Source organism: Eretmochelys imbricata, chromosome 10 (assembly GCF_965152235.1).
Source record: "Eretmochelys imbricata isolate rEreImb1 chromosome 10, rEreImb1.hap1, whole genome shotgun sequence".
NCBI classification, from domain to species: Eukaryota; Metazoa; Chordata; order Testudines; family Cheloniidae; genus Eretmochelys; species Eretmochelys imbricata.
The window spans coordinates 32051010-32075046 of NC_135581.1; the positions used below are offsets into that span (position 1 = coordinate 32051010).

Below are 24037 nucleotides of genomic sequence, written 5' to 3' on the forward strand. Positions count from 1 at the left end.
GTTTTGTTTTTTGAGTGCAGTTATGTAACAAAAAAAATATGAATTTGTAAGTTGCACTTTCACGACAAAGAGATTGCACTATGGTACTTGTATGAGGTGAATTGAAAAATATTCTTTCTTTATCATATTTACAGTGCAAATATTTGTAATCAAAAATAATATTAAGTGAGCACTGTACACTTTGTATTCTGTGTTGTAACTGAAATCAATACAGTATATTTTAAAATGTAGAAAAACATCCAAAAATATTTAATAAATTTCAATTGGTATTCTATTGTTTAACAATGCGATTAACTTTATTAATCACAATTAATTTTTTGAGTTAATCTCGTGAGTTAACTGCTATTAATTGACAGCTGTAATTGTGTCACATTGCTGTGACCCCTTTGGCAATGGAGAAGTCCCCTGGCTCCAGAGGGCAGCCATGCACAGCCTTCCTTGCGTGACAGGATAATCATCACAGTGTAGAACGGGTGAGAGGCCTGGCATCCTTGCGACTTAAACAGGCATATACACTGCCTCAGCCCTTCCTAGTTTCATGGCATTTAAGACCAGAAGGGACCATTAGATTATCTAGTCTGATGATCAGGGCCAGCCAGTTTCACCCAGTTAGTTATCCGTGCTTTGAGCCAATAACTTGGGTAGACCAAAGTATTTCAGTCCTCTGGAGACTAAACTGTTGTGTTGCACAGGCAGAGGACAGGCAAGACCAAGATGCCACCAATGCCCAAGGCCCCTGCAGTGGTAGCGAATTGGTTAGGTGGGATATATCCGGGTGATCCAGGCTCCAGGCAACTTTCAGCCTAAAGCACAGCCTAGTCTTTGATTTAAACTACTGAAAACTGGTGGGTTGGATCGCAGGGCAGAGGTAATTCCACGTATCACTGGGATATCCCCAAGCTGTGTTGCTGAGCTTCTGTAAACCAGTTCAGATTGTGGGGCTGTCATTCAGGGGCATTGAGCTGCCACCTGAGTGTAGCTAGAAAGCAGAAGTGTCCCAAGTCTGCCACTTCTCTGCTGTCTGGGAGTTCAGATGAGTAGCTAATGTCTCAAGCCTTCTTCTTGCAGTGGCAAAGCGAGTCTACTTTCAAAAAGAAATGTCAAGAAGACCGATTCAGGGAAAAGTGATGGTGCCAGCTATGAGGTGCCCGGATCTCCTGAGGACATGGAGAGGAACCAGAAAATCCTGCAGTGGATCATCGAAGGAGAGAAGGAGATCAGCAGGCATAAGAAAACAAGCCATGGGTAAGGGCTTGGCAGAGTAGAGCCTGCATACCATTGTACAGCAGCATTCCTGGGGGCAGTGGGAAGAGGTGTGAGAGCACAGTTATGAGGGCTCAGCTCTTCGGGAGCCCTGCATCTTGTTCGGGCACCCCATGTGGGGATGGCCGGAGTCTGTATTGAGATGCCACAAGTTCATGACAGGTGTGTGGGGTTTGGTTGTACAGACAGGGTGTTTTGACTCCGAATAAAATGGCCAAACGCGTTCTCATGTGCCTAGCTGTATCGAAGCCCCCCCAGCCCTAGCTGAGCCTGGTTACAGGGGTTCTCAAGAACCACTCCTCAGACGTGGAGGGCTGGAAGCAGGCGCCCTGGCAGTGCCAGCAGGTGGCTGTGTTCAGTTCCATGCCCTCCAGAGTCCCAAGAGCTCTGGCTTACCAGGATGCACTAGCCCTGGAATATATTCAGCCCTTTAATGTGTGGGCAGAAAAGAGACTTTCCCAGAAGACCCTTTCTAACTCAGCAGATCTGCTCCCTGTCTGGCTGGATTCAGAGTTGTGGCTGCTTGGCTTGCTGGCAGCACTCAGCCGTGACTTCTCCAGCCAGCCCTGAGAGCCAGCAGTTTCGGGAGCTGGATACTAGTCCGGCTGCACATGATCAACAGAATTATTAACTAAGTGCTGACTGCACATGTGGCCAACTTAAGCTGCACCCTGGCAGTGCAGGATTGGATGTTCTGGGTGTCTACTGTACCTGCAAGAAATTCCAGCACTTGGCTTTACCATGCTACTCTCCTTTTTGCTCATTGATAGTCTCTTGTTTTCCTCTCTCCCCCTGTAGTGGTGCCCACAATTGTCTGGCTGCATAGCATGTTAATGAGACTCGAAGTGCCAGGCCATGGCAAGTTTGAGCTACTGATTATGAGTCACCCTGTGCCACTGGTTCTGCTTGAGAAGGACCCTCACTGTGCTGCAGCGCTGACTGCACATGGATATGCCAAAAAATAGTGACAGACACAAGGCAGAGGAGATAATATCTTCTACGGGACCAACTTTTGCCAGTGAAGGAGATATGCTTTCGAGCTAGAGAGAGCTCTGTGTCAGCTCGACAACTTGTCTCTCTCACCAACAGAAGTTGGTTCAATAAAAGCTATTACCTCACTCACCTTGTCTCTCTAATATCCTGGGACCGACACAGCTACGACAACATTGCAAAATATAGTGAGCAAATGGGATACATAGCCTGGAAATGGAGCCATCACTTACCAGTGCATGCTCTATGGAAGCCTATTAGGAGAATTTTGAAAGAGAATATTCTTCGAGTAGTGTCCCCGTGGGTGCCCCACTCGCCTACCATTAGAGACTTTCATTAGCGGTGTCCGTTCATCCCACACACTCGCTGCTGATATCCTCATGCCCCCTCCCGCCCCCCAGCTATCTTAGGCTGTATGGGCAAACTGTCCCCAATTCCTTCTGACCCACCACAGCCTGAGACAGAGCTGAGCATGTCTTCATTGTGCGTGCCTCAGCTGCTTGCTGACTTAGTTCTGAGTTTGTTTTACTTTAGCTGCTTAGTTTGGTAGTTAGTTACTGGTTATTTGAGAGAGTGTTTTATTTCCTCCAAGGAAATCCTCCATGCAAGGGGCATACCCCTTCTCCAGGGTTTAAACATTGCCTCTCACTTAGAGAGGCTATCCAAGTTAATGACAGACACTCTAAGTGCATTCGCAGTCTAGGAGAGTCTCACATCTTACAGAAGTGTAACTTCTGTTTAGCCTTCAAATCCAGGGCACTGAAGAACCGGAAAATCAAGTCCCATGTAAAACTAAGCCCCCATCTACAGCAGCACCACCTGTGAAGTACTCAAAACCCTCAGTACCATCCTACAGGGACAAGCGTGCTGGGCCGTCAATACTGCAACGCCACTCGGCACCACAAGACTTTTGGTACCCGAAGGACTTACCGGTGACTGCTGAACGAGAGTCTCTGTTTCGTGCAGGTAACAAGCATCTCTTGGTACCAAGAACCACTTTGTCTCCGGACCCTTATACGTCCCGGTACCATCACTTCCTCTTTCGCTCAGTGCTCCCCCATTAGAGGAAGAAGAGATCGATGATGGAGACCTACCTTCAGTATTATTGATATGTCTCCAGGGTTCTGGGTACCCATGTAAGAACCCCCTTTTTCTTGAGCTGTCTGGTTTCTCCAGAGAATTCCAGAATATGGTAGAGGATTTCCCATTTGATGGTCTGAAGTTGTTCACAGAGAATACCAACAAATCGTTGCATACCCTGAAAGACTCCAGGGTCACATTACATTTGTTAGTTATCTACATTCCGCAAACAAAAGAAAATTCAGTAGATGACAAACGACTCAAATATTCCACCCGATGCAATTCTCTGGTTTTCAGAGATCAACGGAACCTCCAAAAAGAGACGTAGCCTCCAGAGATCCTCTAACCCACCCGGCACAAATTCATAGCAGGCTTCATCTTCAAAGCACCAGTTTTGACAGGATGATGTAGGGTTTGGACCCTCCCCTCTCTTTAGCCTGTCAGCTCCAGTGATTTGCCCACCTCCCCCCATTTGGAGACCAACTCTCCCATTTCCGACAAGCATGGGGGTGTATCACCTTGGGCAAACGGGTGCTGGAGATAATATCATCAGGCTACACCATCCATTTTATCTACCTCTCTCCTCCTCATTCCCCTTCCACATCCCTCTTCAGGGACGCGTCTCATGAGCTCTTAACAAGACAGGAAATAAACTTCCTCCTTTGTTCAGGAGTGATAGAGCTGGTCCCCACTCAACACAGGGAAAGGGGCTTCTATCTGAGGTACTTCCTCATGCCAAAGAAAAATGGACTTCAGTCAAAAACTGTCTTCAACTTCTACATCACATAGCGACTTGTACTTTTGTGGCAGAACATGCAAGATTACTCTTCACTGTTTCCAGGGGTGCCTTTAGATCAGTTTACTCACCAACCAGACAGCCTAGATCAGTGGTTTTCAATCTATGGCCATGGATCCCAGGGGATCCACAGACATGTCTAAGATTTCCAAAGAGGTTCACACTTCCATTTGAAATTTTTAGGGGTCCACAAATAAAAAAGGTTGAAAACCACTGTCAACAAACAGGTTCAGTTCCTCAGTGGGTGAAATGCTCCCTAGACTGGTGGCAGGCTCATTGCAATATAGGCACAGGAGTTCCCTTCCTCCAGCTGACACCAATGGTAACCACAACCATGGATGCATCTCTGTTAGGATGGGGCACGCACCTCAGTGCTCTCACAGTATAGGGCAGATGGCTACCCCAAGAAACCACCCTCCATACCAGCCTGTTGGAGCTCAGAGCAGTTAGAAATACCTGCCTTCATTTTCTGCCTCTCATCAGACACAGGTCTATCGGAGTCATGAGAGACAATGGGGCCTGCATGTTCTGTATCAACCAGCAGGGAGGCGTGAGATCGCCTTCCCGATGCACCGAAGCAATAAGGTTATGAAACATTGCATAAGAATTCTAGCAGTATATCTCCTGGGCAGGGAAATGTCACAGCCGATGCTCTCAGCAGGTATTTTTCCCAAGACTACGAATGGGAGTTTATTCCCAGTTTCTTGTTGGCATAGTTCAGGCTTTGGGGTTTCCAGAAACGGGACAGCTACAGACAAAAAATGCCATCTGCTCTGTTCAAGAGGGGATTAGGTCGCAATTTCTTAGGGGATGCCTTTCTCCTCACTTGGATGATAAAGCTGTTTCATGCTTTTAGGACTATTTAGAAAAGCTGGATGAGCACAAGTCCATGGAGCCGGATGCGCTGCATCTGAGAGTGCTAAAGGAGTTGGCAGGTGTGATTGCAGAGCCATTGGCCATTATCTTTGAAAACTCATGGCAATCGGGGGAAGTCCCGGATGACTGGAAAAAGGCTAATGTAGTGCCAATCTTTAAAAAAGGGAAGGAGGAGGATCCTGGGAACTACAGGCCAGTCAGCCTCACCTCAGTCCCTGGAAAAATCATGGAGCAGGTCCTCAAGGAATCAATTCTGAAGCACTTAGAGGAGAGGAAAGTGATCAGGAATAGTCAGCATGGATTCACCAAGGACAAGTCATGCCTGACTAATCTAATTGCCTTCTATGACAAGATAACTGGCTCTGTGGATGAGGAGAAAGCAGTGGACATGTTGTTCCTTGACTTTAGCAAAGCTTTTGACACTGTCTCCCACAGTATTCTTGCCAGCAAGTTAAAGAAGTATGGGCTGGATGAATGGACTATAAGGTGGATAGAAAGTTGGCTAGATTGTCGGACTCAACAGGCAGTGATCAATGGCTCCATGTCTAGTTGGCAGCCAGTATCAAGTGGAGTGCCCCAAGGGTCGGTCCTGGGGCCGGTTTTGTTCAATATCTTCATAAATGATCTGGAAGATGGTGTGGATTGCATCCTCAGCAAGGTTGCAGATGACACTAAACTGGAGGTGAGGTAGATACGCTGGAGGGTAGGGATAGGATACAGAGGGACCTAGACAAATTAGAGGATTGGGCCAAAAGAAATCTGATGAGGTTCAACAAGGACAAGTGCAGAGTCCTGCACTTAGGACGGAAGAATCCCATGCACCGCTACAGACTAGGGACCGAATGGCTAGGCAGCAGTTCTGCAGAAAAGGACCTAGGGGTTACAGTGGACGAGAAGCTGGATATGAGTTAACAGTGTGCCGTTGTTGCCAAGAAGGCCAATGGCATTTTGGGATGTATAAGTAGGGGCATTGCCAGCAGATTGAGGGATGTGATCATTCCCCTCTATTCGACATTGGTGAGGCCTCACCGTGTCCAGTTTTGGGCCCCACACTACAAGAAGGATGTGGAAAAATTGGAAAATGTCCAGCGGAGGGCAACAAAAATGATTAGGGGACTGGAACACATGACTTATGAGGAGAGGCTGAGGGATTGTTTAGTCTGTGGAAGAGAACAATGAGGGGGGATTTGATAGCTGCTTTCAACTACCTGAAAGGGAGTTCCAAAGAGGATGGAGCTAGGCTGTTCTCAGTGGTAGCAGATGATAGACAAGGAGTAATGGTCTCAAGTTGCAGTGGGGGAGGTTTAGGTTCGACATTAGGAAAAACTTTTTCACTAGGAGGGTGGTGAAACACTGGATCGCGTTACCTAGGGAGGTGGTGGAATCTCCTTCCTTAGAAGTTTTTAAGGTCAGGCTTGACAAGCCCTGGCTGGGATGATTTAGTTGGGGATTGGTCCTGCTTTGAGCAGGGGGTTGGACTAGATGACCTCCTGAGGTCCCTTCCAACCCTGATATTCTATGATATTCTATGCTTTTCCCCTGGTGCCTCTGATTCTCAGAGTTGTGAACAAAATCAGACAGGACAAGGCCAGAATTATCCTAATAGCCCCATGGTTGAGGCAGGCATGGTTTCTTTACCTGCTTCACCTAGACACTCCTCTACTGCTCTCCCAGGATGACGATCCACTGCTGTATCCCAATCTGAGCATTCTTCGCCTCAAGGCATGACTCCTTGATGGTTCATGGGGTTAGTCAGCTTGTTCTGCAGAGGTACAACAGATATTTCTAAATGGTAGGAAGGAGTCTACCAGAAATGCTTACCTTCAAAAGGCGGAGATGATTTAGTGACTGGTGTGAACTCCAGGGAGCTGTTCCCAAATCCACCTCTCTTCCACTTGTTCTGGGTTACCTGCTGCAATGAAAGCAATCTGGACTGTCAGTTAGTTCTCTCAAGGTTCGTTTGGCCACCTTACAGCTTTTCATGCCACCGTTGTGGAGTTCTCGCTGTTTCCTCACCCTACAACTGTAAGGTTCATGAAAGGTCTGGAAAACCTTTCTCCACAGATGAAAGTCCCCACCCCAGTTTGGGACCTTAATTTTGTTCTTAATAATGTCATGAAACCCCCTTTTGAGGTGCTGGCAACCTGCCCTTTACTGTATTTGTCTATCAAGACTACCTTTTTAGTGGTTATTACATCAGCTCTCCGAGTTGGAGGGATCAGGGCCTTCATGGCAGACCCTCCTTTAACAGGGTTCTACAAGGACAGGGTTTCCTTACTGCCACACTCCAGGTTTCCTCCTAAAGTGTCTTCTGAGTTTCATCTCAATCAGATCATTTACCCACCAGTATTCTTCCAAAACCCCAGAATTCCCATCTGGAGACTGCTTTCCGTGCTGTAGATGTTAGCCATCAATCTGGATATGACTAAATCATTTGTAAATCTAGACTGTTTGTTTCATTTGCAGACAGATCTAAAAGGCGTGCTGTTCCTGCCCAAAGACTATCAAAATGGATTTCTGGGGGTATTACTGCTTGTACGCTGCTGCCAGCATTCCACCCTGTTCTGGTGTGGCAGCTCACCCTGCGAGGTCTCAGTCTAGATGTAGGCTTTACTTCAAAATGTCCCAGCATCTGAGATCTGCAGAGCTGCTCCGTGATGGTCCAGGCACTACGCCTGAGTCGGTGCCTCTAGGTCTGATGCAGCAGTTGGCAATGCAGATCCGAAGCTGCCTCCGTCTTATGGGGATGCTGCTCGGGAGTCACCTGAATTGGAGCACCCATGGGGCACTACTCGGAGAATAATAACCTGTGCATTGACTGTAGTTCTTCGAGATGTGCCCCCTATGGGTGCTGCACTGCCCGCCCTCCTTTCTCCTCTGCTTCGAAGTTTCCTTCGGAGGCTCGGCAGTGGAGAAGGAGCTGAGGGCAGTTCACCCACGCAGCAAGGGGCACGAGGATATCTGCAGCGTGTGCATGGGCTGAATGGACACTGCTAATGACAGTCTCCAATCGAGAGCACGCGAGGCACCCAGAGGGGCACATCTCGAACACCTTACTGCACAGGGGAGTGACCGCTCTTTTTTATCTAACTACTATTAGTTTTATTTACATGGATTGGATGTCTCATATGACTCATAAAATAGGTCCCAACCATATGTGACCCCAGGTCCCATTTTGTAGGAAGCTGGTTGCTCTCCCCAGTGGCCTTGAAAAATTCCATCTCAGACGGTTCCTTGGTACCCCCCTAAATCCTCCCTAGCGCTGGAGCTGGATGTATAGTATTCTCCATTCCCTCCTAGCTGGGTGACAGTGCAGAAAGTGCCCAGGGTGGCTGGGCGATCGCTGTGTCTAGTCGGTGAAGCACTGAGAGCCATCAGGGGACATGCCTGCATGGGTCAAATGTTGTTGTGTTTGTGTGTGAAGCTCCTCAGGTGCCAAGAAGCAGCTGGCCCATGATATGCCCAGACCTCTCTCCATCGAGCGCCCAGTCGCTGTGCACCCCTGGGTCAGTGCCCAGCTCAGGAACATCGCCCAGCCTTCTCACCCGTTCATTCAAGATCCTACCATGCCGCCCAACCCAGCCCCCAACCCTCTGACGCAGCTGGAAGAAGCACGCAGGCGACTGGAGGAAGAGGAGAAGAGGGCTGGCAAACTGCCCCCCAAACAGAGGTGAGATGATTTAGTCTGGTCGGGCGGAGAGGGGAGGGGAGGCTGTTCTGAAGCAGAACCTAGAGGTGAGGAGGGAAGGACACGGTGACCCACTCAGCTGGTCCTGCTGCAGTTATCAGGATCTACCAGACAAAGGCGAGTGGCAGGTGGTTAGAAAAGAGCACGTTTTGGAAGCCATAGGACACTGCATGTTCTGTAACACCTCATCCTTTCAACAGCAGGGAGCATCCCAGGGGCCTAGGAGCAAAAGCCAAAAACTGCCTCGAGAATGGGGAGCAGGGCCTTTAGATGGTGGGGCTGGAAGGGATCCCCTTGCTCTAGGCACAAGGCAAAGTCCTGTTTTAGTTCCTGGAAAGGAGCTGTGTGAGCTGTTCCTAGAGCAGTGCCTGGGATGGGGGCTCTACAGGGTTGACCTCTCTCACTGCCCCAGCAGTGTGTACGTGGCTTCTGGCGGGGAGGAGCTCACTTGTTTTCATGAGGTCTGCAGTGCTTAGTTGATTTAAACGGGGGTGTGATTTTTAATGGCCTTTATTTTCTGTGGTGCAGTGAAGGGACTTCCTGAAGTTGGCAACTGTAAAACGATCACTTTTTGTTGGTGTCCTTAAAAGTCGAAATGGCAGGTGGTTCTCGTGGCAGGAACAGAGAAGGGAGAGGCAGAAACACTTGGTTCTACAGTAGAACCTCAGAGTTACAAACACCTTGGGAATGGAGGTTGTTCGTAACTCTGAACAAAATGTTATAGTTCTTTCAAAAGTTTACAACTGAACATTGACTGAATGCAGCTTTGAAACTTTACTATGCAGAAGAAAAATGCTGCTTTTAACCATTTGAATTTAAGTGAAAGCAGCTCAGGTTCCTTACCTGGTCAAATCTTTTTTTTTAAACTTTCCCTTTATTTTTTAGTTGTTTACGTTTAATGCAGTACTGTACTGTACTCCCCACTTTTTTTGGTCTCTGCTGCTGTCTGCATACTTCTGGTTCCAAACGAGGTGTGTGCTTGACTGGTCACTCTGAGGTTCTACCGTAGTTCTGTTCTGGCACTGATTCACTGTGCAGCCATGTTCAAGTCACTTTGCCTCTCTGTGACTCAGTTTCCTCATCTATCAAGCAGGGGTAATAGTCCTGTCCCTAATGTACCTTGCAAGAGAGGTGTGGGATTAATCAGCATTTACGTAAACATGTTGAGCTCCTGAGATGAAAGGCATTTGAGAAGTACAAGATAATTAACGCTAGTGCCTGAAAGCCTTTCATTGCCATGAAATACCTTTTTAAATGGCAATTGCAAACAGCCGCTCATGCAGTGTTCCAGAGACATGAAACTTCAGTGTCTGCCTACTTAGAAACTTAGACATAATTTTTCAAAGGCAACCTCTAATTGCCTGGTTTCAATTATTTTCTCATGTAACTGCCCTATGGCCGACTCAGAGCAATGTTTACATGAGGTTTAGATTGACAAGTTGTAATTAAAGGGCATTCCCAAGTAGGCTAAGCCCCAAATATCCAGCCTGCCTATAAACTGGTGTGATCAGATAGGGATTGTCCTCTTGGCTCTGAAGAGCATTTAAAAGAACCACCCACCCTCCCAGAAATGTATAGACACAGACACATGGCCTATATACAGATTCCCATGCTACCTGCAGAATTAAAATAATATAGCAAGTATAGTAAACAACATTCTCTGTAGAACCTACATGGTGGTGTGTGGTGTTTGTTATTGTGGTACCTACTGTCTAGCCAAGGACAGGAGAATAGGCTGCATAATCAGCTGCATTCTCAGGGCTGTGCTGCTGAGCTTAGTCGGGCAGATGCTCACACACAACAAGCAACCTCCCCAAATGGGTGGGCATATTGCCCCTCTGTTGAGGACACAGGAATGAAACAAACCTGTCTGTTGCATGGAATGTGCCAATAAGGATGGTTTCATTTCTGGTTTCTGAGAGAGTCTTGGAAACTGGAGAGAATAATACAGCTGTCATAAAAGGCAAAGGTGCCTGTGTCCTTTGTGGGTAGCCTGTTTAGTGACCCACGAGAATGCATGCAGGAGTCCTTGGAGGAGCTAAGAGTTCCTATCAGTAGAAATGTCCCTGCTGAATTGTATTGCCTGGAGAAACCCTGATGCTCACATGGAAACATGTTTGGGCCAGTGTCCCCTTTAGAGTCCATGCCCTTGTAGGACTAGCAATCCAGGGGACTTGAAAATAAGATCTCTGGGTAATGGGGTGTCCTCATTCTCTGAGGGCGGGAAGGTGAGATACAAAGGCTGAGATTCAAGCATATGGAGAAAGTCCCAAGAAACCAAGTTAGTAAAGGATAGCTGTTGGCTAGGGACAGCTAGCTCTAACAGGAGGTTGTTTCCATGCAGCATTGTTCACCCCTTCAGGGACGCTGGCCAGCCTCATGGCATAGAATCATAGATGTATAGGACTGAAAGGGACCTTGAGAGGTCATCTAGTCCAGTCTCCTGCACTCAGGGCAAGACTATGTAATAACTAGACCATTCCTGGAAGGTGTTTGTCTAACCTGTTCTTAAAATCCTCCAATGACAGAAACAATTGTGTATTAACTATATTGATTACCTAAGAATTCCCAGCTAACACTCTAAGGTTTGGTAGGTTCTTGTCCCAAGATCAGGCCCAGTATTACTAGAATCACTTGGGATCCCTGGCGTCCACAGTTGCAACATTTGCACTTAGCAAAAACGTTCTGGATTTGCAATAGTTTTATTAACACAGATAGCAAAGGTACAAACACTCCAACCTAACGAGATAGAGAGAACATAGAATGAGCATCTGAGCAGCCATATACTCACTCCATCCATTGCAGAACAACCTGAAGTGTTAATCATTATTTTCCATGTCACCATCACCCGTGGTCATTGTCTTGGCCTGTCCCAGGCATGCAGGCTGTGATACAGCTTTGATAATGTGTTATACTGACTCCACTAAGTCTAATGCGTATTCAGTAGCATTTCAGCCCCTCTTCCTTATTTGAACTTCCACACCCCACTAATGTCGGGGTGCCCTTCTCCCATAGATTACTAGACCTTTTACCTCAAGCTTATTAGCACATATGTCAATTAGTTACCATGGTGTTTTTGTGGTTGGACTGACATCTGATGTCCGCAGAATCCCCAGAATGCTCGAACCAGCTTTATCTGGCACATTGCAGTATCTATTTTCTAAATATCCACAGTTTTATCACACTTCTTATATCCTGAGGTGTTGGGCCATGGCTATCTTGTGATAACCTAATCTGGGGTCACTTTATTGGTTAGCTGCTTACATCAAATTGTTCTTTGCCCCTGAGGCCTTGTTTGGCTACGTTAAAAATCTTACCGGCCTGGGGCTTGTAGGCTTTTGCATTACTTCCTTAATCCATGCCTATATCACACCTGCCTGTACCTGTAGACTACGCCTTTTAAAATGCCATTCACTTCAGCGGGGAGCCACTGCAATGGAACCAAAAGCCCAAAGAAACAGTGGAGTTTGGTAGAGACTCATTCTTTGCTTTGGGAAAGCAGAGAGAGCTTCCCTACAGAGACCCTGCCTCGGGGGACTCCAGGGTCCGCCTTCGAAGGAGGAGGGAGGGCACAAGGAACAAGTTGGCCCTGACCATTCTAAGAGAGCAAAACTCTTTGACCCCTTCTAGGAAGGTTAATTTCCCTGTCAAATTGACCGTATTCTTTACATGTTTACCTTCTCTGTAAGCTGTCCCCTCCTTCCTAAGGGACCATCCAGAAGCCTCACAATCTCTTATGCTGTCTCCTAAAAAAACCTGGCTGCTCTAGAGAAAGGTGAGCAATGTCACTCGGCAGCATTCTAGCCACCACTGTGTTCTGGCTCTGGATGTGAAGCGTGTGTCTGTACCCAACTGTAATGACAGCCAAACCTTCCCGCAACAGAGATTAAACTCTTATAGCTGGACAGGCCCTGCTCTCCCTATGCGGAGCCCTGCTGCGGGAGGTGCAGGCTTCCTTGGGAGCTGTTCTGAAGCTGTTAGGTGTTGGGTGCACAATGATCCCTCCCCCTCCTCCCCAGTTATTAAAGACCCCAGACCCAGGGACGCTCTTCTCTTTCTGCCTGTACTGATGTCTCTGAACCATTTCTCTCACCTCCGGTGCACAGCCAGTTTCTTTAGCTTGGTCCCAGTGAGATGTAGGCAGCCCTTAGGCAGGTGGTGGTGTGTATCAGCTGTTCAGACTGACAGCTTCTGCAAGCGGCACACTAGTTTATGCCCAGCCCAAGCTCCCCATCCAGCAGACGTTCTAACGTGCATTTGATATGTAATGAATGCGGCCATGGCAGGGGCAGACACTCAGACCTCAGGCTAGTCCATTTGCTCTGCCTCTGCCCAGGAGTAACACAGCCCTTATAACGCTACCCGGGCACAGAGTCCAGTGCAGAGTACCAACAGCCTTGGTGCCACGGGCCTTCCTTCCTTCCCTGTCGAAACGGCACCTCTTTCACGTGTGGCTCCAGCATGATGCAACTAGGCCGCTCATCATAATAGCCTGTTAGATAGTCACAAGGGATGGGGAACAAGTAATAATAAGTGCAACTGCAATGAATCATCTTAATGCAGCATTAAGACATCCTCTTTGCTCTCAAATAGCATTTCATGTTCAGAACAGAAGTAACACTCGACCACTTGGAGCTGTGTACATGGAGTGTAACTCAGCGTCACATTTCCAAAGCTGACAGTACTGAAAAACCACTAGCTCAGTGGGGCTGGGAGCCCTATAGATGCATCCGCTGGGGAGGAGGATGGAGCATTGTGATGGAGTATTTATACATTGTCCTTTTGAACAGTCCAAGCCAGCAGGACAGTCAATAATGGCACATTGGACAAAGGTGGGGCTCGGGAACCTTCCTTGGTATGGCGAAGGGCTGGTGCAAAGGGATCGTGAGAAGAAGTCTGGTTTATTATAGGGGTCAGAGATTACAGTACTTACAAACAGCAGCCCCTGAGCTGCAGTTTCAGGAGGAAAGCGTATGTTGGGTACGTTGATCACCCCAATAAAATGTTCTGCTCCCAAAAGCAGCAGCTCTGAGACTTTTGATCTTGTTCCACAAACAACAGGGTTCCTCACATGCTAGACGTTCTGATCATGGCTCCTGGGGTGTTTGCGAAGAAGCACCTTGTGCTGCAGTCTTTCTGGTTTGTTGCCTGCTCTTTGTGGTCCTGGAGCGGGCGTGTCACAAGGAGCTGCTTCTCTATCAGGGTTGCTGCCCCAGAGATGAGAGCGCCTTCTGTGCCCAGCCGGTCTGGTCAATCCATCTTTTCTTTTTGTAAGCTGTTACATTTTGGATGGATGTTCAATCAGGACACCAATCTGTTTTTTTTTCAGAAGGTCTGTATTTAAGGCTTGTTTATAGCTAAAATCAATTAAGGTTGAGGCAGAGAGATTCTGCATAGCTGGACCAAACCCTGTCCTGTTAAAGGGTACAGAGAGGAGGGGTGCACAGCTGACTTCAGCAATTCAAGAGTGTTCCCAGCATTCATTTTTCTCTTGGAAATCAGGTCAGAGAGCGGGGGAGACACATTGCACAGGCAGGTCTCTTGCTGTGTGTAGCAGAGGTAGATCTCATGTGGAGTTTAGGAGCGTTCTTGTGGGGAGGGGGAATGATTGACTACTCCAGCAATCTCTCTAACTGCCTGGCTGTGAGTAAGGGCTGGGCAAGTGCTTTGGCAGCGTGTGCTGGGATGCCCTGATGCAAAGAGCTGATGTGTGAGTTCCTGACCTTCGCACCACCAAGGAGTTCGGGAAAATGGTCCTTGCTCGTACCCTGGAATGCCCCATTGAGTGAGCTCCTTGTGCCGGTGCCATACTGTACTGTAATCTTTAGCAGCAATGGAGGGTAGCCACATGTTTCTAGTTTGAGATTGTTCTTTAGATCCAGTGTGGTTGCACTTCTGTTAGGCCAGCTTGTATTCCAGTGCCGAATGCGGCACCCGCTGTCCCTGACCTGTATCTTGCCAAGTCTGAGTAGGTGTCACTGCTCTTTGTGTGTTTTCTGTAAACCGTTGTCTGTTTGTCCCAGTGCTGGCCGCCCACACTGCTTTGATTTATGGCAAAAGTGGGGGGGGGGGTGTCTAAAAACGTGCTGGGGGGGGGGTTGGTGGTTTCTAGGCCCATAAAAAGTACCAGAGTCAGCGTTCCTAGGCATTAGCAACCCGTGCCTGTGCTTTGGAAAGGAACAGGTGCTCTCCTAGCCGTGCCTAGAACCCAAGCCTGTTTCCCATGGCGTTGGCATTTCTCCCTCCCTCCTGTTTTGAGAGGTCCTTGGAGTAAGGGAGGCACCAAAGACGTGCTCCAGCAGGGCACAGCATAACTGTCGGATTCTGTTGCTTCTCCAAGTGGGAACATGGTTTACAGGCGACTCAGATGGGCCGAGAAGGGTTTTAGCCAGCGGTCATTCCCCTCCCCTGCATTCCCCCCAGCAGAACTGCAGCAGCCCCTTTCTCAGCTCTAGGAAGAGGGGACGCAGGATCTCTTGAGTTTCCCCGCTCTTAGCATGTTCAGTTAACAGCCATTTGTGAGAGAGCCGTGGCCACCTGCGTCAAGCTGCCGCCATCTCTCCTATACTCACGCTGCCCTGATGGAGCAGGGCCCTGGTGGGCTAGCAAGGCTGCCGGCGTTTGTCTGTGTTCCTTGGCGTTCTCGTTCCCAGAACAGACTGAGCGCTCTCTGTCTCACAGGATGAACAAGAGCTTCTTTACCCATCACTATTGTGGGCAACATGGATTAAGCCTGTGGATGGCATCTGTAACTTGCATAATCTGTAGCACACAAATGCACAGCCCAGGCCTCCGAGGCACACATCTCAGCCATCCCTGGAGCTAGGAGAGTTGGGAGACACCTAAGGAGTGGGAGGTTTTCCACACCTCTTTGATTAACTTTTGGCTCAGAATTTGCCTGACGGTATGAACTGTTTTTACTTTCATTGGAATGCGTGTTTTTCCCAAGGATGTTTCGATTTTTGAATGCTCTCCTAGCTTCCGGGCAGCCTATGCTTTGTGATGCGGCTTGGAGAGGCTGTGAAGCTGTGCTGGCAGTGGGGGGCCCCGGGTGCTTAGAAACCCTGCACTCTTTTTCACAGGCTCCTCTGAGCAGAACATGTACCAACAACAGTTGAGCTGCACTTCACACCTCAGGGCTTTGAAAGGAGGCAAGAAGTGTTTCCCCTGCCCAGGTTTTCCATGTCGATATTTACATAGGCATGTCATAAAAAAGTCACTCTGCATGTGAGCCAATATTTAAAGGTTAAGGTCTCGGTTATTTCCAAAATAGCAAAACTGGGGTTAACTCATGTGCTTGGCAAATTCTGTTTTTATAGTGAGTTTCCAGTTATATAAATATAAAACCATCCTTTAATCCAGTCCACTGTATTGTAATTTTCAAAGCTGCCAAACTTATATGGATTTCAGAGCAAAAGCTGCCTCTGGCTAAGCCCACACATGCCAAGTGGTGAATTTGTCTAAACTTTATGAATGAGAAGAGCACAGATGAAAGGTGTTATAGAAGTGCAAAGCGCTATTATTGCCCGGTGTATCCACCTTTGAAAATAGAGTTCTTTGAGTTGTGATGCGACAGCCAGAACCATAGCACCAGCTAACTCAGTACCCTGGCTTGTGCATAGTGAACACTTTAAGAGGTTCCAAAAATAATAAGATTGAAAATGTGCCCCCCACGCCGGGAGCATGACCACCTGCTTTCACTCCCTGCTTTCACTTTCACTGGCATGTGGGCTTTTGGGGGGATTGTTAACAAAATGCTACCTAGGATTTGTCACACAGCTCCCAGGGGCCTTGCCCTGATTGTGTAGCCTCCAAACCTCCAGAAGTGCATTCACACACACAGCTGCTTTGCGGATTCAGGGGAGCATGTGCTCCTCCCCCTGAAACCTTTTACCAGCTCCCAGATTGTGTAAATTCAAAACCACTTGCTAAATTAGCTGCTGATAGCAAGGGGGTGCCCCTCTATAATAGTGGACTGAGTTATCTCTTTGATTTGCTTCTTTTGAGGATGTTAAAACATCCGAAAAGTTGTCTTGGCAATAAGAAAACAAGTCCTGCCCTCAATAAGTCAGTCTGCCTTATGCATTTCTGTATGTAAGAGTAAGAGAAATGATCCGGTTTGTGTAGACTAATGAAACACCATCCTGATCTGGAGCAGACAGGCTGGCAGTGGCCGTGTGTTTATATTGTAACTGTGGATTCAGGGCTGTCCAGGGAGCATTCCCCACGGACTTACACGGCTAGCGCCAGGACCCAAGAGAGAGGGATTCTGCAGATTGCTCAGAAATCATTGCTGTCTCTCATATGGAAAGGAAATTTCTCTTCTTGCTTTTTATTGCGCTGGAGGGGGAATGCACAGCAGATTACAAACTATGGCGGCACTAGATTCCCTCTTAGCAGACTCTGAATGCCCTGCTGTGCTGATGTGCCGCGTGGCCAGTCCATGATTTGTAGGAGGGTGTAGAAGCGTGCCACCTGGGCTCTGCAGACACAGATTGCCTCTGGAGGCGGCGCGGTCATCAGGAATCACGCACCTGTCTGTCTGTACAGGTGTCCCGTGCTAGCAGCGCTCCCGCCGGCTCCTGCAAAGGGACACTGAGCTCCTGCCCTGAGAGCCGAGGAGGACTTGTTAGCACAGCCCCCTCCCTCTCATGCTTGTGGGAGCCCATGAGCCCTCTTCCTCAAACGGAGTGGTGGGGAGTGATTGAAATATGCCACAGCTGAAGTAGAACCTGCATCCTCTCTCCCTAGCAGGAGCCCCATAGGGTCTGTCTGTCAGCCTGACCCTCCGTACCTGTATCTGGGACTAGCAAGCTGTGCTAGCAACCCCATACTGCCCTGATGGGCTAAGCATGCTCGTGCAGGTGAGCTCAAGCTCACCTTTGGAGAGGATGCTCCTCATAATACTTCACTGGTGACTAGCCCCTGTCATCCAGGAGTCAACATGACTTTACAAATATGAATCAGTATTAAACCTCAGCACCCCCTCCTGGCAGGCAAGCATTATCTCCCACTCTCTGGAGAGCCAGGGGCTGAGACGCGGAGAGCTCCAGTGGGTTACCAAGGTCACATTGCACCATGAGTCACTGACAGAGCCAGGGATCAGCCCCCCAGGCTCCTGGCGCCCAGCCCCACTCCTCATTAGACCCCGTTCCCTCTGTTACTAGGGCTAGGGTTCTGCAGCATGGGTCCCTCTCTGTCTGTATACAGACAGTCACATCAGCCTGTGGCAGAGAGGGCCCCAGACCCGCAGCACTGGCCCCTGACTGCAGGGACTGCCACAAGTCTGTTCCAGGAATAGGCTTGGCCACAGATCTGTGACTGGCTCCTGCCTGCGTGCAGAGCGGCAGGGGTGTTCATGCCAGCACTCGGCTTTGGGACCATCTCTACTAAATTGTCAAGTCAGGGTGCCAGTGTGGGGACCACTGAAGGGGCCAGCGTAACCCCTAAGAATATGTCCTCCCTGGTAGCTGGTTCTGGCAAACCTAATGAAACAGCTCCATGGGCCCAGCAGGAGGCTGCGTTGCTGGGAGAACTGGGGCATGGGCTCTCTTAGATAAAGCCAGCCACTGGTTACAGCAAAGGGGCTCTTCTTCCCAGGGCAGTTCTTGTGTGTTCTCGTGTGCAGTGGCAGAGGGTGCATCCCGCCCTGGCCCCATGACTGATTCCTGTGCTGTCAGGGAGGATTCTGTGTTTCGGTTCCCAGTGCCTATCCATGCTCGGCTTTGCTGTCACCCTGGCAGAGCTGGAGCTGCCTCAGGGCCAGTGGCTGGGCTCCAAGCACCTACATTTCACAGCAGGGCAGCCTCTGCCCACTGGTGGGCAAATCAGGAGCTAGAGACAGTGGCTGTGCGCTTGTGTGGCTGGGCTCCGGGCCAAGCCAGCTACCAGAGGGGAACGAAACCTGAATCCCCACTTTAAACCATCCTCCTCTCAGGCAGCCAGTGTCAAACTTCTCCACAGGCCAGGCCCTTGGAGGGCGCCCCCCTCCCCAGCTCTGGGAGGGACAGGACCAGCTGATGGGGTGTCCTGAAGAAGGACCCCAGTTTTAAAAAACCAAACGCCATCCACCCCACAAGACAGAACGGCTCTGAGTGAGGGTGTTCCCTCCAGGGCCTGCTCCGTGCTGTCCAGGCCTCTGTGGGCATCGGTTCTTCCCTGACTGACTGTCGTGGGCCGGGCTGCTGAGTTTCTGCTTCCTCCAGGGCAGTCCAGGAGGCAAAGGTCGGACCTAGGATGTGCCTTTTGGCCCTGGCTGACGCTGGAAATGAAGAAATCAGTCCAGAGGGGGAGAGGCATTCCTCCAGCAGGCCAGCAGTCAGCAGAGTCCCCCTGTGGCCTTCCTCAGTTCCTTGCCACATGTGACGGCTCAGTGGAGCAGGAGACTCCTAATGGGACATGTCTCCCATTTCACTGGGGAGCTGGGAACCAAGTCCCTGACCATGGGACTCCAGGAGCCCACCAGTCCCGTGTCAGCTGGTCCCCAGGAGCCTGCAGTGAGCACTAACTAAGGCATACTGATGTCTTCCATTAACCCACATCTCATGTTCCCCTGTGGCAGCCAAACTCCTTGGAGCCTCCAGCAGCATCTGCCAGAACAAGCCACCAGGCCCGATGTCATTACTTAGTGGGAATGTTCTTGTTTTTCATGGCAGGTTGAAGCCCCAGAAGAGACCAGGCAATGGTGCTTCCCAGCCATGTGAGAATATCGTGGTCGCGTACTACTTCTGTGGAGAGCCCATCCCTTACCGCACCTTGGTCAAGGGGCGCGTGGTGACGCTGGGACAGTTTAAGGAGCTGCTCACCAAGAAAGGGAATTACAGGTAAGACAGAGGAGAGACCTATGGTAAAGTCCATTCAGCTCAGCCTGCTCCTAGGTCTCTGCTGTCCACACACGGCCACGTTCACCTTTTGGCTCTTCCTCCCCTTTGCCCCTAAGGCGGGTGTCGGGGCCTCCCTCTGAGACTGCAGCACTAGCTCTTTACTGTCTACGTTCCTTAGTACCGTGGATGTCATGGGATCTTGGCTCGCAGTGATTCTCCAGAGACGGAGCCATGCAAGGTAGACGAGGCAAGGGACTGCCCTGGGGAGGTGGTGTTTCTGAGTCAGCCGGGGACGCTGTCTCACTGCAATGCCAGGATGCTAAACCTAAAGCAGCAGGTGTCAGTGGGAATCATGGGGGTGCGAAGGAGACTAAGGGGACAAGGCCCCTCCTATCCCAGAGCAACCTCCTCCCCCCCAGGCCCTCTGCATATGGTGGGGTTCTCAGGTATGTGCTCCCAGTATTTTAACAAGGGCCCTTCTCTGAGCCTGTACTGAACCCCATGTTCCAGCAAGGCAGGGACTGCTGGGGGGTGGGGAGGAGCTGGGAAATCTTTCCCAATTTTAAAAAGAACAGTTTTCTCAACCCTTAAGCAAGGAGGGAGGCAGGATCATCGGGCAGAGAGCTTGCGGTTCAGAAAATAAGCAGGCTCAGTCTCTGAGAAGCATACGGCTAGTCCAGCGCAGGGCCGTTGGAGGGGAGAGCGAGTGCCACGGCAGTGTAGGCTAACTCAGGGCAGGGGCAGAAGTATCGTTGAGTCCTAGGAATATGGCATCCCAGGCAGAGATGTGCTAGCAGGATCCAGAGAGAGCTGACGTCATCCATGCTACCAGCGAGCAGGCAGTGGTGTGAGTGCTTTGCCCATTTGTCTCTCCCAGCAGAGACAGATTAATGAGACAACTGCAGGTGATGCGGTCAGAGGTGCTCTCCCTGGGGCTCCGTTCTGTGGGACTTCCTCCTGCAGTGCTGCAGCTGTCATTAGCCGTGAAGCACAAGTGAGAACACCCAGTGGCTAAGGAGGTTTCTTGTGTGTGTATTCTTTAAGAGGCAGGTAAAATGGCCTGCCAGGAGCTAATTTAAAGAAGGGTGGATCAGGGCAGGAATTCGGCCTTGGCCCTGAACATGTGCGTACTGTGTGTTATTGAAGTGACGAGTTACGGGTATTTTAGGGGTTTGGTTCCAAGCTACGCTTGTGCCGTGCTGCAGTCCAGACGGGACAGTTCAGCTGCTGAACTCTTTGCAGCCACGTGATCAGGGCAGACAGGGCAGTTTGGCCTGAGCGTGTTTTTTCGAGAGCAGGGTCTGGCTTTGAAGAGTGTTACAACAGCAATTGCTGCAAGCAAAAACCTGCTTGTGTACCAAGCCAGCAGCCCCCACCAGGCCCCAGACTCTGCTCAATGGAGGGCTGCCTGGGCTGCACGCCAGTTGCATAGAGGCCAGTTGCATTGTAGGACCTGTAGCCTCTCCGAGCCATAGCTCTAGCCTCAATAGGAGAGCAACTTTGGTCCGTACTGTGGGACTGTTTATGGGGTGGGCTGCAGGACCCAGCTGGTCAGCCTCTGATGCTAGGAGTGCTGGGAGTATAGTTGGTGTAAGGGCCACTCCCGCTGTATTTGTACTAGGATTGGCAATGCCTGCCTTGGTGAGCTGGCCATCACCTGCAAAGCTTATCAAAGGAACATATGGCTGGTCCTTGAGTCCAGTCCCTGCTATCGCAGGCACCTGTTATCTCTGCTGCCATGCTGCTTCTGTAGGGGAGGGTTTGGTGGGAGGGCAAGAGAGAGGCTTTTAGTTCTGGCTCTGGAGCCAATTTGGGTGTTATGGACATTTATTCCTGTTTATCACATCCACCCCCCAGGGCACTATCACATAGGAATTAGGTGTACGGCATGCTTGGGTTTGAGTCAGTGTGTGGCTTCCGAAGCCTATTAGGGCCCATGGCTGGGGCTGGTGCAGCCCCTGGTGGGTGGGACCCTGCAGGGTTCTGGGCTGCTGCCAAGTGGGTGATCCGTTCACGTGGCCACCTCTGCTCTGCAGGTATTACTTTAAAAAAGTGAGCCATGAGTTTGACTGCGGAGTGGTGTTTGAGGAGGTGCGCGAGGACGAGGCCACCCTGCCCATCTTTGAGGAGAAGATCATTGGGAAGGTCGAGAAGATTGACTAACGGGAGAGCCAAGAGGCCTGGGAAAGATTTTGGAAGTCTCAACAGTCTAGAGCAGATCCAGAGTTGGTGCTCTGGGAGGCACAGATCCCTCGGTGCTGGGCTGACCCAGGCTGAGGGAGGCACCTCGATCCCTCCCAAGGACTTCCAGGAGCTACACGTTGCCAGTGGGAGGAGTTCCACCACACAGACTTGCCGGTGGGATCCCCGCCGGGCTCCCTCTCCAGACAGACTATTACGTGTATTGTAGCATTGTACAGTTGAATTAGAAAGTGTAATATGACTTGTTTACTAAAGCTGCATATTTTTGATATATTGTAATAAAAGGAAAATCTTTTCAATGTCACAGTGCTCTTATGTAAATGTAAGACGTACAGGTACTTCGGAGCTCACCCAGCGTGTACAGCCATCTGTCCAGCTCGGCATGGAGCCTTGCCTTCATCCGACCCTCCCCGTGTCCTGACAGTGGATGGCTTTTAGTTGATGCTACTGTGTGTGTGAGGTGGAGAACTCCCTCGGGGAAGTCCACACAAGCTGCTATCTCAGATGCTGATATGGAAGCCGACACTTTGGCTGGCTCACACTGACAATACGAAGGCCAGAGTAGTGCGGGGTTGAAAACCTGGGTTTATGACATATTAACAAGCCACTTTTAATCTGTTTACCTTGCCCATGTTTTAAGCTACCAGATCTCCTAGGAGTTTTTTCTCCAAGCGTTCTTGTGACTGAGTAAGCATTGGAGGAGAGGGCTTGTATTTAGGAGCTCTTAACACCGTGATCTTTTGTTAGAGCACCTACTGCGGCTGGTTGTTGCTGGAGTCCATGAGTGTCTGGTTCCTGCAACTCGGATGCATCCCAGTGAGTGTTAGCTACAGTCCAGCCAGGAGGGGGCACCCTGGAGCACGGAGCACCAGGATTAGGGATGGGATCGGCAGGTTCCGTTTTAGTGAGAGCCTTCTTTGTGAACTGCCGTCTCCTGCTCTTTTCTCTGCAGATAAGAGGCGATAGTTGGAGAAGTCTGGTGACACCTGCTCCCAGCCATAAGCCTTTCCCAAGCACATGCTTTGCCGGAGGTCTCTCATCATATGTAATTAGCAATCAGAGAGCCCTCCATTCACGCCTCTTAGAAAGTTGCACCCCGCCATAGGGGTTGTTGGCTGTAGATCATAATAATTTGTTGTGCTGTGGCCATGGCATGTCGGCCCTGCCCATGCTGAGACCTGACGTGGAGACTTAGCCAGAGCGAATGTAGTGCAGAGAGAAAACCACTTGGAAACTTGCAGTTTCTGTTCCACGCGGCCAGGAAAGGAGAGAAATCTCACCATGGACTCTGCAGGTCGATCTCTTCTGGTAGCACTGCTGCTAATACCTGAATGCTCTGAGAAAGGGCGCTCTGGAGAGACTGATGAAGGCGCTAATCCCCAGGAGCCGGAGGCAGCCTTTGGCTGTATTTGTGGCCATGCGGTAAAATAGAGCTGTTTCTGCATGTTTCCCCCTCGATGGGCACATGTGGGACCATTTATCATCAGTAGAGCTGCCCAGGAATCTCCTGGGAGGTTACACCCCCTAAGGAGAGCAGTCACCCTGGCTGCAGAGAAGACAGGACCCTCAGGGAAGGGTCCCAAAGGGCCAGTGTTTATTCAAAAGCAAGAATGCTGGGGGCTAAGAATCTAAAGCGATTGTTGTTTAAATGTGCTCCCCACGGAGCACGCCGGACGGTCCAGGACATAGCCCTGAGCCTGCTGCTTCTGCCAGCAGCTGTCTTGTCCCTGCACCATTCTGCAGGCCTCTCTTCACCGACCCACTGAGCTCCCTTAATCCGCCACACTGCAGATCATCCCTTCACCTGAGTCAAGTGTAAATATTTGTCAATTAAATCACCCAGTGACCCAGACCCCCTTCAGATACCAGCCCATGCCCCACCTGCAGATCAGTGGGCCTCTGTGCTGGTCCATTTCTGCCCCACAGTAAGGATGTGAGGACTTTCACATCAGCACTGACTCTGGCCATGGTTGTTCTTCTGTTGTGTTCTCAGCTCTACTCTTTCTGTTGGCTGCAGCGTTGCTAGACGCAGGCGTGGTGATGACAGTAAGAGGTGATATAGTGGGATAGGCCTGCGTGATTGTGTATCCACACAGGTAGGTTTGCCTCTCAGTATATTGTATATGTCACAGAGTGCCTTTTGAACACGGTTCTGTAACTTGCCTATCACTATGTGAAGTCCAGCAAATGAGAAGTTGTTTTCATCCAGGGAACTGCATTACAAACATTTTTCTTCTTCTTTTTTTAAGTTCAGCTCATATTCTGTGTCTGGTGAAATTGTTAATGTACCCGACAGCCACAGGTTTTCCATTTGCCCTT

At 49.7% G+C, this 24037-nt stretch overlaps 1 protein-coding gene across 4 annotated transcripts in view; it reads left to right on the forward strand.

Moving 5' to 3' along the window:
• Positions 1-22017, forward strand: part of AXIN1 (axin 1) — a 172616-nt gene extending 150599 nt beyond the window's left edge. For all 4 annotated transcript variants that reach the window (XM_077827636.1, XM_077827637.1, XM_077827638.1 and 1 more), the window contains 4 exons: positions 1069-1245; positions 8430-8675; positions 19349-19516; positions 21553-22017. In XM_077827636.1, coding sequence (XP_077683762.1) covers positions 1069-1245; positions 8430-8675; positions 19349-19516; positions 21553-21679 — 718 coding nt within the window. In that variant the 3' untranslated portion in view covers positions 21680-22017. The remainder of the gene's footprint in view (positions 1-1068; positions 1246-8429; positions 8676-19348; positions 19517-21552) is intronic.
• Positions 22018-24037: the final 2020 nt, after the last annotated feature.